Here is a 15,324-nt window from a genome sequence, read left to right as displayed (position 1 = left end):
TCTGAGTTCATGTAGTCGCGCTGCTTGAGAGCCGTTGCCTCCGGGTTAGTAGCCGATCTCTGGATGCGGATAACAGCTACTCAAGATGGCGTGGTCTCACCGCTGAGCTGGCGCCCAGGGGGAGGTTTCAGCCTCAATCTCTAACCATCCCCATTTTCTAGAAGTTCTCTGTCTTTCCTGGCTGCAGACTGTCTCTCAGCTGAATCTCCTCTGCTTGTTCGGGCTATATGTTACCCGTTTCAGCTGCTCGCCCTTATCTGCTCTGGGACAAAGCATCAACACGTCCGTCTAAGCCTCCGCCATTTTTCTGTATCCCTTTTCTTTCATATGTGGGCTGTTTCATTGTCTCCCCATGATGCTCCTCTCTAGGTGTCTGGTTATGTAGCTCTCTCTCTCCTGCATTGACATAAAGGCACAAAATACAACACAACAAGACACAATTCATAAGGCACCAAACACAAATGTATTCACAATACTAATGCCCCTGAATAAAGGTGACCACCAGAGAAAAGAGAATTAGGGAATAGAGAAGAGTGAAAAAATGATATTGAGGAAAGGAAAAAATGTAAGAGAGAAAAGAGAGAGGAGGAAAAAAAGAAAAATATGTATATGGGGAGAAAACTCTAATAAAACAACAACTAATCCAAAAAAATGCAAACAACAAACACCCAGAGATGAATGCAAACTACAAAGAACAACTAATTCAAAAAATGCAAACAACACACCTCCAAAAAACAAACACCCAGATGAATCTGAGGAGGCAGAGCTTATTTCCAGGAGGTAAGGTCAAGGAATTGAATGAATGGGGAAATAGCCACAATTCAGTATAGAGGAGGTAGAAAGAGAATGGGTGTATAAGAAGAAAAGTAGAAAACTAAATACAAAACTATATACAGTGGGGCCTTGACTTACGAGTTTAATTCGCTCCGTGACAGAGCTCGTAACTCAAATTACTCATATGTCAAATCAAAAAGTGAATGAGTGAGAAACATAATGCTGGGCTGATGTGGCATTCACTGTGGCGTTCACTGTGACATTCACTGCGCCAACTAGCGGTGGGGTATCTGAAGCTGGCTCGTAACCCAAATTTTAGCTCGTAACTCAAAGCAGAAAATCGGCCGAGAAATGGCTCGTATCTCGAAAAACTCGTTAGTCGGGACACTCTTAAGTCAAGGCCCCACTGTGTGTGTGTGTGTGTGTGTCTGTGTGTGTGTATATATATAAAATTTTCCTCCTTCTTTAATCTATCTATCTATGTATTTGTTTACTATGGAAAAGGAGGATAAAGAGTAGATAGGCATGAGTTAGTTATTGGAATTAGTTAAGCTATTAGTAGAAGAAGAGAAGAAGCAAGGAGAGAAAAAAGAGAAACAAAAAAAAACCCAACTAACCAATAATCAAACAAACAACAACAAGACAGAAAGAAAGAAAAAGGCAAAAAAGAAAAATATTTGGATATTGAAGATAGCAAAGTGAGAAGTGTGTATGGGTTTAGAGCACGGGAGAGGAAATTAGATATATGAGTAGGATAAATTTTTAACAGGGAGTGAAAATAAAGGGTAGAGAAAAACTAAAGCAGGAACAGGGTAAGAGAAACAGGACGAGAAAGGGGAAAAGTGAATGTTGGCATAAAGGAAAAATTGAGATAGAGTAAAATAATGCTAAAGGGAAAATCAAAATAGAATGTATAACACTAATCCCAAAATAAATAAAATAAAGAAAAAATAACACAAAATAAAACTTTTTTAAAAAGGGTAAAATAATAGTATTAATATTAATAGTTAAAAATAAAAATATAATAAAAAACAAGGTAAAATTGAGTGAGAGAAAAAAAAATAGTTTCTTAAGTAAAAGATAAAAAATAAAAATGTGAAGGAGTGAAGGTCGTTCACTTCCTGTACTGTTCTGCTTGACACTCTTTTTCCTTGCAGGTAGTCAGCATAGTATTGAAGTTTTCTGCGATCCATGGCTCCTCTGTGCCCTAAGCCACAACCCTATTTTCAAGCAGGCAGGATCTCTCTGCTCTCTTCGGTTCTTAGTCTGTCTTTAGTTATATTTACACACAAAAGTCAATTTCTGCTACAGCCCCTGGGTAGCAGTTTTTCTGTATTAATATTTGGGGCTAAAAGACCTCTTCACTCTGGCTCTGCGCGCAGGCTGCCTTTCTGGGTCCAGTCCAGCTGTGGGTTAATATCTAGAATCCCCTTCTGCCAGAAGCCTTGTGGACCCCCTTCCACATTCGAGGGCTACACTGACCCCACCAGCCGCGAATTTTGTGGGGAGCAGTCTTTCTCTGAGGCTCTAGTTCCCACTGCATCCGTTTCTCCCAGATCCTGGCCTGGATCCCAAAGCTCACCTTTCTTTAGGCAATGCCAGCTGTGTTCAGTTCGCCGGTTCCGGGTGGGTGCTCTTTGATTCAGCTGTTCCTTCTGCTCTATGAGAAGGCACAGGGCCCATCCGCGAATTCCCGTTTGTCTCCCCCTGTGCAGACCTCCCAGGCATCTGTGGTTGGGGAGGTTGGAGTTCCCATGTTCCTGGATTCCTAGCTGAGGTAACTGGTCCCTGGGCATTGTGGTTGTAAGGTCCCGGGAGGCATCCGAGATCTCCCCAGTTGAAGGTAAGGCTGGGGTTCTGATCACAGTCATTCTGCAATCACAGCTGTCTCCCCTTCAAGATAGTGCAGCCTCTATGGCAGAGCCCGCTGCTCCTGGGGAGATTTCAGCCGCTGTAGAGGCTGCCCGGTCTCGGGGGGCCGGTCCACCAGTCCCCAACAGTCCCTTGAAGTATAGCTGTCCCTCACTCACAAATACTGACACTCCCCGTATGTCCATGCATTCTCCTTTCGTTCTCTCTCCAACACTATCTAGCAGCCTGCAGACCCGTCCCCAGCCATCTTACTTCCCCTGTATATTTTCTTTAAGGAAATGTCTGTTCAAGCCCGTGGTTCACTTTTTAATTGGGTTGTTTGTTTTCTGAAATTGCGTTGCAGGATTTCTTTATATATTCTGAATATCAATCCCTTAACTAAGAAATATTTTCCCCCATTCCACAGGATACCTATGAAACGCTGTAGATTGTATCCTTTGACTCACAAAAGTTTTAATTTTGAATCCAACTTAACTATTTTTCTTTCAATGTTTATGCTTTCGGTGTCATATCCAAGAAATCATCCCAAATTCAATATTATGTTTTCCCCCTATGTTTTCTCCTATGAAGTTTATAGTTTTAGCTATTACATTAGGTCTTTGAAAGATTTTGGTTAATTTTGCAGAAAGAAAGCTTTCTATCTTGCACCATTGAGTGTGATGCTGGTTGAAGGATTTTCATATACGGCTTTTATTATGTTGAGTTAGTTTTCTTCTAGCCCTGATTTGTTAATGTTTTTATATAAAAAGGTGTTGAATGTTTTTATGTATTGGATATTTAAATTTCCCTGTTTCTCTGTAAAATCAATACTGATTGTGGTTTCTCTTTTTAATGTATTTTTATTGATTTCAGAGAGAAAGGGAGAGGGAGAGAAAGTTAGAAACATCAGTGATGAGACAGAATCATTGATCAGCTGCCTCCTGCACACCCCACACTGGGGATGGAACCCATAATCAGGGCATGTAGTCGAACCATGACCTCCTGGTTCTTAGGTTGACGTTCAACCTCTGAGCCATGCCAACCAGACTACTGGTTGTAGTCTCTCATTATCTTGATTATGTTCGCGTTTATCTCCATTTTAAGAAACGTCTGCTATGAAAACTCCACTCCCTCTCTCTCCTCTCCTCTGAAGGCTTCTCTCTAGGCTCCACCATTCAGTCTCACACCAAAGGCATTTGGATGTGGTGTGTACGTCACCCTAAGAAACCAAACTACTCCCTAGTTCTGCTTGACACTAAGGGGCTGGGAGATGTAGAGAAGGTAAGTGTTGAAGATTCAATTTGGAGACAATCCCCTCATTTCTAGGTATTGTCTACACTAATATTTTTTCTTTTCTTTTTAAGAATTTTATTATTATTATTTTAATTTTTATTCAAATAAGAGCTGGCACTTAACCGTATGTGTTTTTTTCATTTCTGTTTATGTGCTAAGAGACGCAATTTTGAAATCAGGGATCATGAAAATATAAGGCGGAATCTTAGAAGAGCATAGTGCTCATTAGATAATATTCTAATTATTAACAAGAGGCTATAAGCTAAGCCAGTTAACACAGATGCATAAAGATACCACAAACAAAATCAGCCATGAGTCTTATCCTGCAGAGAACTTGAGTTAAGGATTAATGTTCGGAATTCCTAAACTCTGTTATTAACACAGTGGCCTTAGCAAATTATTTCACTTCTTTTACCCTCAGCTTTCTGATCTGTAAAACCAATGCAAACAGTCTATATTTGCCTCATAGTATTGTTTTGACTATTTAATAAGAATGGACAGTGTTAAAGTGAATAATAATGACTAGATAAAATAGCTATAAGTATTATTACTCTTACATAAGTCAATTTTGCTGTAAAAACATAGAGAAAATTAAACTACATTTAAGGCTTTAGAGTGCCCACCAATCTGGACTGTTTGTTTTGCAATTATCTGCGAATGGTCATAAGAGGACCTAGTGAGAATCAGTGTAACCAAAAACACTAATCAGAAGACTATTCAAAGTCCAAGTCCTACTAACAACCATTTTCATTTGGATCTGTTTTCCTCTTATAAGATATTAATCTAAAAAAGTCACTCCACTAAATGAGCATCGTTTACTACTGCTGATCGGGAAAGTGCCATGAGAATAAAACATAATCCTGGCCCAAATGTGTTCTGATTTCCAGGGTGACAACCAAAATGACTCCTGGATCTTTGCCCTGGCAATACTGCTGAGCAGCACCTTTGTGTACAATAGCATGGGGACCATAAACCAGCAGGCCATGGATGAACTGTAGTATCCTTTTTGTGGTCCAGAACAGCATCAAAATCAGAGGGGAGGCCTGTACCTAAAAACCAGCTCCCGGAATGTGAATCCTGGCAAATCAAGGACAAAAAGAGAAAGTATGAAAAATAATTCAAGGGCAGGAAGAATTAACATTTGGGTTAGAAACAAAGCCAAAACAAAGGTTTGGAATATGCGGGACTAATATGGCATGAGGGGCACTGTACTTTAACACCATTTTTCCTTAGTTTGCTACTCAGCTATGTGACAGAGCTGATAGAAAAAATAAGGGAAAAATCTTCACCTGATGCAAATGAGGTTGAGGATTCAGCTGACTTTGTGAGCTTCTTTCCAGATTTTGTGTGGACACTGAGGGATTTTTCCCTAGAATTGGAAGCAGATGGGCAACCCATCTCAGCAGACGAGTACCTGCAGAATTCACTCAAACTCAGAAAAGGTAAAGGGGACTGAGAACTGATAATTGGGAAAAACAAGCCATTAGCAACCATCATCTTTTATTTTTCTATTAGTGTTTTTACATGTATAGTTTTCTACTTCTCAGCTGCCTAGTTCTAAGAATTAATGCTTGTTTAATATCTAAATTCATAAATTAGATTTTGAATTTTCTTCTCCCCTGTTCTAAGAACAAGTTTCTTTTTCTTTTATCTTTGCCTGTACTGTGATCATATTATCTCCCTGCTTAGGGCTTGTGATGCTGTAATTAGCCAAAGAATATGGAGTAGAATGGCCATTTTTTTAAAGAAAATAGATTAAAGCATGACAATGCACTAGGGTAGGGGTTGGCAAATTATGGCCCACAGTCAAATGATGGCCAATGCAGCCTGCCAGCTATCTTACAAATAGGTTTTACTGGATGAATACTATGTAGATTGCCCATGTCTGCTTTCATGCTATAATAGCAGAATTTGAATACTTGGAAAAGAAACCACCTGACTTGCAAAGCCTAATGTATTTACCATTTGACCGTTAACAGAAAAAGTCTCCAAGCCCCTATATTAAGCAAAGCCCATTTTTATCTTTCTCCAGGTACCAGTCTTAAAAATGAAAAATTTAACCTTGCCCGACTTTGTATCCGAAAGTTCTTCCCAGAGAAGAAATGCTTTATCTTTGATCGGCCCACTCATCGGAAGAAGCTAGGCCAACTGGAGACAATGCATGATGATGAGCTGGACCCCGAATTCGTGCAACAAGCTGCTGACTTCTGTTCCTACATCTTTAGCAATTCCAAAGTCAAAACTCTTTCAGGAGGCATCCAGGTCAATGGACCCCGTAAGTCCACTTCCCGGTCATTACTCTCACTGTTAAGACTAAAGAAAGGTGGAGTTGCATCCACCTAGTTTCAGCTTTGAAAAATGCAAATCTACTACTCTTAGAGGCCTGGTGCATGAAATTCGTGCACTCGGGGAGTTCCCTCAGGTCGGCCTGCGCCCTCTGGCAGTCCAGGAGGGAGAAGCTTCTGCTACCGCCCCACCGCTGCTGTGCTTGCCAGCCGTGAGCCTGGCTTCTGACTGAGCAGCACTCCCCCTGTGGGAGCGCACTGACCACCAGAGGGCAACTCCTGCGTTGAGTGTCTGCTCTCTGGTGGTCAGTGCATGTCATAGCAATCGGTCTTTCCACGGTTCGGTCAAGATACATATTACCCTTTTATTATATAGGATTACTGTGGTACATTCTAGATGACACAACATTTCTAATAGATTTTATTAGTCAGATTTCATGGGTGAGAAAAGATAGAAAAGGACAAACAAAAAAGCTCTATTGCTTCAAATTGACCTAATACACTGGACCTCTACTATCCCATATAATAGGTACTAGAAAAGTGTAGTAGCTAAATTTATCTAAAATTGAATGCAGATTAATTAAAATTAAATGAATTTAAAAATTCTGATTACATGTATAGTGGCGATAATATTGGATAGCGCATATAGCAGAAGACTATCATCCCGGAGAGATCTTTTGGACAGTGTTCTGCTACAATAAATAAAATTAAGGACTCCTTTTTAAATTTATTTTGAGTTTTTTAATCCTTACCCCATAATATATTTTTCCATTAATTTTAGAGAGAGAGAGAAACATCGATGTGAGAGAGAAACATTAATCAGTTGCCTCCCGCATGTGCCCCAACTGGGGATCAAACCCACAACCTAGGTGTGTGCCCTGACCAGGAATCAAATTCACAACTTTTTGGTGCATGGGACAATGCTCCAACCAACTGAGCCACCTGGTCAGGGCAGAGGACTTCTTTTTTATTGTTTCACAAATATTGATTTTATAAATGCTTGCCACAGACCATAACTGATGATAGAGACATAAATGAGAGGTACATTTCCTATCCTAATGGTGTTTAGGGATAAAGCACATGCACTCAATAAACCTCAATAAACACAGGTCTATGGTTACCAGGGTTCTTGTCCCAGCATTAAGAAGGATTCATGCCCTAACCGGTTTGGCTCAGCGGATAGAGCGTTGGCCTGCGGACTGAAGGGTCCCAGGTTCGATTCCGGTCAAGGGCATGTACCTGGGTTGTGGGCACATCCCCAGTAGGGGGCGTGCAAGAGGCAGCTGAATCGATGTCTCTCTCTCATCGATGTTTCTAACTCTGTATTTCTCTCCCTCTCCCTTCCTCTCTGTAAAAAATAAATAAAATATATTTTTTTTAAAAAGGGATTCATGAAATCTGGAGAAGGCTGTACATAGATTAAATAGGAGTCAAGAAACGAAATATAATTTTGAAAGGCATTTGGGGATCAGAGGAGCCTAGTTTGAAGGAAACTAAGATCTCTTTGTCTCAGGACCCCATGCTTTTTATTAACACAAATTGTCCTGAGATGAGGCAGAGATATACACTTCAAAGGGTCAGGGTTTAGTATACAGAGGGATTGTCAGATTTGGGGGAATTAGCCTACAGCTGTTCCGGTGTTTGGCCAGTAGGAGGAAATAACATGTAGATTAAGGTGCCCTGAGCTGCCTGGCAGCAAACAATCAATTTAATGTATCCTATTCAAGTTTGGGGAAATGCCATCAGCCAATCCCAGATTCAGCCCTGCTGTCATGCTGGAATTGGTTTCTGGCATATGGTGTCTAGAACAGATGTTCTCATCCTTTGATATGTCCATATCACCCAAGGATCTTGGCAGAGGAGGATTTAATTCAGTTGATCTGGAGCAGAGGCTGAGAGTCTGCATTTCTAGCAAACTTCTGGGTGATGCTGAGGACATAGATGCTGTGAGCCAAATGAGTGTTGAGAGATATCATCAGATTTATAGAGGATGGACTGTTTCCTCACCCCACCTACAACAAACATTATCTTTTATTCTCTATTTGTAGGGCTGGAGACTCTGGTCCTGACCTATGTCAATGCCATCAGCAGTAGGGACCTGCCCTGCATGGAGAATGCCATCATGGCCTTGGCCCAGATAGAGAACTCAGCTGCAGTGAAAAAGGCCATTGCCCACTATGACTGGCAGATGAGTGAGAAGGTTCAGCTGCCCACAGAAACCCTCCAAGAGCTCCTGGACCTGCACATGGCCAGTGAGAAAGAGGCCATTGAAGTCTTCATGAAGAATTCCTTCAAGGATGTAGACCATTTATTTAAAAATAAATTAGCGGTAATTTTTTTCTTACGTTTATATGGATTAGGGTCTCAGAAAGCAAAGTACTATCCTACCTAATAATAGACAAACATGGTAATTGACCATACCTTTGCTATGCCTCCCATTGGCTAATCAGCATGATATGCAAATTAACCACCAACAAAGATGGCGGCTAATTTGCATACTGCAGGCAGGGTGGGACAGCGCAACCGCCAGCATGAGAGCTGCCATCCAGGCTCCCGTCTGCAACCAATTTTATTATGATTGACACAAAGTTTTGAACATTTTTTTCTTTTCATGCAGAAACTAATGCTCCTTCACATAATTTAGATAATGCATGCAGGTAATAATCACAGCTTCTCATCAAGTTACATGCTTGTTGGTACTGGACAGATTTAATATTACAGCCAAAAGCAAAGAAAAATGTAGTCTTAGTTATCTTGAGCAAACTTATATTGAGCCACATTTCTTCCATATGCAATCGCTGGTCCAATTTAAAAAGCAGAAGTTTCTTTCTAAAGGTGTATTTGTAGGACTAGAGAACCTAGTCCTGACCTATGTCAATGCCATCAGCAGTGGGGACTTGCCCTGCATGGAGAATGCAATCCTGGCCTCGGCCCAGATAGAGAACTCAGCCACAGTGAAAAAGGCCATGGCCCACTATGACCGGCACATAGGTAGCATAAATGCTATCATAAAGCCAGCAATCACTGCCATGAACTTCACCTCCAAGAGAAAGGGTCTCCAATAGAAAGACAGGATCAGGAGGAAGGATGTGGTCCTGCTGAGGTGCCTGTAAGTTTTTACAGGGTCACAGACTGGTTTTTGAGAAGCCTTTCCAAAAATGCCGAGGTCAAGCTAACATTTTCTCTGTACTCTTTCTACATCCTATTTTCACATTAAAGGCCCAGTTAGCAATAAAGCGAGATGACTTTTATAAAGAGAATATTAAAGCATCATCGGATCGCTGCTCGGCTTTACTTAAGGATATCTTCCATTCTTTAGAAGAAGATATAAAGCAGGGGGTTTATTCTAAACCAGGAGGATATCGTCTCTTAATGCAGACTGTGAACGAGCTGAAGAAAAAGTATATTCAGGAACCCAGGAAGGGAATACAGGTAACCAGGATTTATCTGTCTCTCTGTTTCTCCTCTCAACCCCACACTTCCCTTCCTCCCAGTCTCCCTCCACCTCCTTTCCTTGGATCTGCTCTCTCCACGATGGCTTCATTCCTCACCCCATATGGGACCACAGCACCAACAGCTCCAAAAGTAGAGCACTCATCAGAGAACAGAGACTCTCAATCTATATTTATATCAGTCACTTACAAAGGTTTCTGCTTCATAGGGTACCAGGCTTGGCCAACCTGGAGCATGTGCTCATCCTGTGACAGGGGCCCCTTGACCAGCACAAGGACCAGGGCCAAGCGAAGCAATTCCTACAGGAAAAAAATGGTGGACAAACAGGAATAAGTGCTTCCAGTGATTTCCTATTACTAATGCCATTTTCTCTGGGTCCTAGAGTGAAGAAGTTCTTTACACATACCTGAGGTCAAAGGAGTCTGTGATTGATGCAATTCTACAGACAGACCAGAATCTCACAGAAAGGGAAAAGCTGACTGAAGGTGAGGAGCAAGTCAAGAGACTAGATAGCTTCAACAGCTTTTAAAAGTTTAAATAATTTGGCTTGGAGAATCTGGGGTCCTTAAACAAGAGCCAGATGAGCAAAGATGCCTATTACTAGCCAAAGTCAGTCCCAGTGGGACATATGCAGTCAGCAGCAACAATGACAGGTAAGTTCACAAAGAAGAAAAAGCAAGGTGGTCACCCACATGAATTTGTCTTCTTCCTTTCCTCCTGGCAGTGCAACGTGTGAAAGCTGAATCTGCAGAGGCTGCAGCAAAAATGCTGGAGGAGATGCAAAAGAAGAATCATCAGATGATGGAGGCGAAAAAAAAGAGTTATCAGGAATATGTGAAACAATTGGCTGAGAAGATGGAGCAGGAGAGGGCCCAATTAATGGCAGAGCAAGAGCGGGCTCTGTCTCTTAAACTTCAGGTATGTAATGGCATCACCTAGACCAGGGGTGGGCAAACTTTTTGACTCGAGGGCCACAATGGGTTCTTAAACTGGACCAAAGGGCCGGAACAAAAGCATGGATGGAGTGTTTGTGTGAACTAATATAAATTCAAAGTAAACATCATTACATAAAAGGGTACGGTCTTTTATTTCAATAGTTTTATTCATTTCAAACGGGCCGGATCCAGCCCGCGGGCCGTAGTTTGCCCACGGCTGACCTAGACGTTTCCCTTTTTCTGTTTTCCGAACACTCTCCCTGACTTGTTTGTGTGGCTGTTAGAACTCAAAACCCGGAAGGACCTTGCTTGCCCACTTATACTTTTCAATCCCTGTCTGTCTGACTGACTTGGAGCCTGCCTATGTCTGGTTATTAAAAATTTTTTATTATCCTTTATCTCCCATCCAGTCCTTTATCAGTACTCTATAGTTCCGGTGCACAAATTCGTGCACTTGTAGGGTCCCTCAGCCAGACCTGTGCCATCTCACAATTCGAGACCCCTCAGGGAATGTCAGACTGCTTGTTTTGGTCCGATCCCCACGGGTCAGGCTGAGGAACCCCACCAGTGCACGAATCCGTGCACCAGGCCAGTTTTGACCCGATTCTCTCAGGCCAGGCCAAGGCACCCCACCAGTGCACAAATACATGCACCGGGCCTCTAGTATGCATATATGATCTTTGGTTAATCTCTTCCCACCCTCTGCCCTCCCCCCTTCCCTCAGAGATTTATCAGTCTGTTCCATGTTTTCATGCCTGTGCATTGAGCATCTGCCCGCTGGTGATCAGCGCGCAGTATAACTACCAGTCGAATAGTCAAACAGTCACTTAGGCTTTTATATAGAGAGAGTAGAGGCCTGGTGCACAAAATTTTGTGCAAGGGGTGGGTCCTAAGCCCTTGCCGGCGATCAGGGCCAATCGGGGCCTTCTGTCTGGCTGATGGCAGGAAACTTCCCTTGCTGGGGCCTTCCTTTGTTCTACATCGACCCCTGGTGATCAGTGCACATGAAAGCGAGCAGTCACACTCCCGAGGGGGACAATTTAGCATATTAGCCTTTTATTATATAAGGTTCTTCAATCAATGGTAGCTATTATCTTCTAAATATTGCAAATACTATATCTTACCTGTTTCTCTTGCTTAATATTATATGAAGCAAGAATTGCTGTGTACCTATAACTTATGAGAAAAAACAGAGGTTCAGAAAAGATGAGCTTTTTCAGAGTCACACAGATTGGTAAGATATCTGAACCACCTTCACCACTTAGAGCAGTGGTTCTCAACCTTGGCTGCACATTAGAATCACCTGGGAATCTTTTTTAAATCCTGATTTCTGGGCCTCATCCTCCGGAAATTCTGTTTTTTTGTTATGGGGTGGGGCCACAACATTAGTAACAAAGAAACAGAATTTCTGGAGGATGAGGCCCAGCAATCAGGATTTTAAAAAGATTCCCAGGTGATTCTAATGTGCAGCCAAGGTTGAGAACCACTGACTTAGAGGAATCTACAATCACTGTTTTTCTGTCACACCTGGTAAGACTTTGGTTCTAAAAGAACCTTTATGAGCAGAAAGACTCCTTTCCTCTCACACCTGTGTCTGCCACTCCTGACTGTTTGCTATGCCCTACACCTAGTTTGTGTAGTGAGTTATGTGCAGAAATCCTGTATGGACAGTTAGGGACCTTGATGTCTCCTTACTTATATCCTGCTACTCTTGCCACCAAGCTGTGGAGGCTTAAATCAAATTCCCTAATCTAAGATATGGACACTTCCTTTGATTTTGAGAATGTTTTATTTCTGTCATGTGTATGTATATAAAAGTCTGAGTGTGTGTATCCTATCTAATAATAGACAAACATGGTAATTAATCGTAACTTCGCTACGCTTCCCATTGGCTAATCAGGGTGATATGCACATTAACTGCCAACAAAGATGGCGGCTAATTTGAATACTGCAGGTGGGGCGCAACTGCGCCATCCCGCCTTCCCTGCTGCCATCCGGGCCTGCTATTTGCGACCCGGGCAGCAGGTGGCCCCTGTGGGAACAGACCCACAGCTAGCAGCGGGAACACAGCAATCAGCCACTGGTCACACCCACAAACGGCCCTCCAGCGGGGATCCCTGGCTGACAGGTGCTAATGCACCGATCCACCACTGGCCACGCCCACAAATGGCCCTCCAGTGGTCATCCCCAGCTGACAGGTGCTAATGCACCGATCTGCCACAGGCCACGCCCACAAACGGCCCTCCTGCAGCAATCAGGGCTGGCGGGTGCTAAGGCACTGATCCGCCACCAGCCACACCCACAAACGTTCATCACAAGGGGATCCAAGCCTGGAGGTGCTAATGCACTGATCTGCCACCGGCCCCACCCACAAATGGCCCTCCAGCGGGGATCCTCAGCTAACAGGTGCTAATGCACCAATCTGCCACTGGCCATGCCCACAAACGACCCTCCAGCGGGGATCCCCAGCTGACCAGTGCTAATGCACTGATCCACCACTTGCCACGCCCACAAATGGCCCTCCCGCAGCGATTGGGGCTGGTGGGTGCTAACGCACTGATCTGCCACCAGCCACACCCACAAACGTCCATCCCGAGGGGATCCCAGGCTGGCAGGTGCTAATGCACCGATCTGCCAAAATGCACACCCAGGCCGCCTTTGCCCTGCGAGAACTATGCAGCCAGGAGAGGGGAGTGGGGCCCCAGGGAGCAGGGCGGGAACTTCCTGGGGGTTTGTGTCAGGCAGCCCAGAGCAGAGTGCGAACTATCCCCACCAGTAGCTGCTCGCTCATTCACTTACTTGCTCATTCATTCACTCATTCACTCACTCATTATTCACTCACTCAGCAAACCCTCTCATGTCCGTGGCACCAGGCCAGGCACTGAAGTTGAAGGAGGATAAGACAGAGCTATGTCCTCAAGATATTAGTAATTCAGTAGGGCGAAGCAGGCACATGAACGAGGCAGTTGTATGCACAGATGCAGTGTACTGGGTTCTGTGAGGGCTGTAACTAACGCCGACTTTGTTCTCTTGATAAAATGGGGCCTCGGGAGCCAGGCCGCCCAAGCCTGTAGGCCCTGTGCCTAGGCCAGGAGTGGCCGGGGTCCCAGAACATAACAGAGGGTGCAGGTCGGGCTGAGGGGTCTGGCCCCACTCCTCACCCTTACCCCCGAGTGCACAAATTTTTGTGCACCGGGCTACTAGTGTGTGTATAAGCGTATATAAGATTTGAAAAGAAACATGATTAAGATTGCCCACATAGCTCTGACCGGTTTGGCTCAGTGGACAGAGCATTGGCCTGCAGACTTAAGGGTCCCAGGTTGGATTCCGGTCAAGGGCATGTACCTTGGTTGCGGGCACATACCCAGTGGGTAGTGTGCAGGAGGCAGCTGATCAATGTTTTCTCTCTCATCGATGTTTCTCTCTATCTTTCTCCCTTCCTCTCTGTAAGAAATGAATAAAAATATATTTAAAAAAAAAAGATTGCCCACATAGGTTATATAGAATTAATGGGACTTATAATTTAAGTTTATCAATATATTAGAAGGTATAAGCCAATCTCTCTTACCTGAAGGAGGCTCAAGATAAGCAATCATGGAGCTAGGATGTCCAGGTAAAAGAATCCTATATAATAAAAGGCTAATATGCAAATCGTCCCCTCGACTGGGAGTTAGACCGCTTGCTATGATGTGTGCTGAGCACCAGGGGGCAGCGTGAAACATGGCGGGCGTTGGTGATGCAGTGCTGGCAGTGGGCGGCAGTGGAGGTGCTGCTGGCCCCAATGGGCCCTAATGAGAGCAGGACTACAGTAGGATGGTGGACCAGGTAAGTGGGCATTAGCAGGGCAAGGTGAATGCGAGCAGGGCCCCATTGTCCCGCCAATCACCCTGAAGATGGCGAACAGTGGCAGTAATGGGGGGCAGGGCTGACGCCTGGCTCCCAGGCGCTGAGGAAGCTTGGCGGGCCCAGTGACTCAGGAGGAGGGGTGTATACGGGGGCCCGGGGACCCAGGTGCCGCCCAGGGCCCAGAGGTTAGCTGGGACCTGCACTTCCACACCAGATGCTCATGTTTCAATCACCAGCCAGGCCTAGGGACTGCACCTGTGCTTGGATTTCATGCATCAGGCCTCTAGTAATGAATATTTACGGTACAGAAAATTTCAAGAAGAAAGTACTCAAAAAAACACACACCATAAATGTGGAAACTAACTAGAAGTTGAGATTTGCTTACTGCTGTACTTGATTTACTCTTTATTTTTCCCTTTTTAGGAACAGGCCATGTTACAAAAGGAAGGATTCCAAGATGAGAGCAGACAACTTCAGAGAGAAATAGAGAATCTCAAGAATAACATGACAAGAAGCAGGAAGAAATGTATTTTAATCTAAAGACCTAAAGGAAAGAGATTCCCTGGTCAGTCTACTCAAGGCATAACTCAAGCAGTTTTAGAATTTGGAAAAAGTCACAACTTGAGAAAAAGTGGCCCTCTTTAAGCTGATAAAAGAAATCTACAAAAACCCCTTCACCTAACATACTTAATGATAATAAATGGAATGCTTTGCCCTTAACTCAGGAATAAAGCAAGGATGTGCAGTCTCTCCACTCCTGTTAAACAGTATAATGAAAGGCTTCCTACAATATGGGAAGGAAGGAAGGAAGGAAGGAAGAAGGAAGAAGGAAGAAGAAGGAAGGAAGGAAGGGAGAGAAGAGAGAGAGAGAGAGAGAGAGAGAGAGA

The 15,324-nt window shown here is 43.7% G+C and overlaps 1 protein-coding gene across 3 annotated transcripts in view; it reads left to right on the top strand.

Moving 5' to 3' along the window:
- The window catches only part of LOC102439526 (guanylate-binding protein 1-like), a 29,779-nt gene extending 14,622 nt beyond the window's left edge, over positions 1-15,157 (top strand). For all 3 annotated transcript variants that reach the window (XM_023748701.1, XM_006108043.3, XM_023748702.1), the window contains 9 exons: positions 3,779-3,906; positions 4,806-4,915; positions 5,164-5,360; positions 5,951-6,193; positions 8,252-8,532; positions 9,423-9,635; positions 10,039-10,141; positions 10,381-10,574; positions 14,861-15,157. In XM_023748701.1, the coding sequence (XP_023604469.1) occupies positions 3,779-3,906; positions 4,806-4,915; positions 5,164-5,360; positions 5,951-6,193; positions 8,252-8,532; positions 9,423-9,635; positions 10,039-10,141; positions 10,381-10,574; positions 14,861-14,977 (1,586 nt within the window). In that variant the 3' untranslated portion in view covers positions 14,978-15,157. The remainder of the gene's footprint in view (positions 1-3,778; positions 3,907-4,805; positions 4,916-5,163; positions 5,361-5,950; positions 6,194-8,251; positions 8,533-9,422; positions 9,636-10,038; positions 10,142-10,380; positions 10,575-14,860) is intronic.
- Positions 15,158-15,324: the final 167 nt, after the last annotated feature.

The sequence above is a fragment of the Myotis lucifugus genome, unplaced genomic scaffold (assembly GCF_000147115.1).
Source record: "Myotis lucifugus unplaced genomic scaffold, Myoluc2.0 scaffold_1693, whole genome shotgun sequence".
In the NCBI taxonomy this organism is placed as follows: Eukaryota; Metazoa; Chordata; class Mammalia; order Chiroptera; family Vespertilionidae; genus Myotis; species Myotis lucifugus.
This window is presented reverse-complemented; position numbering and strand designations above follow the sequence as displayed.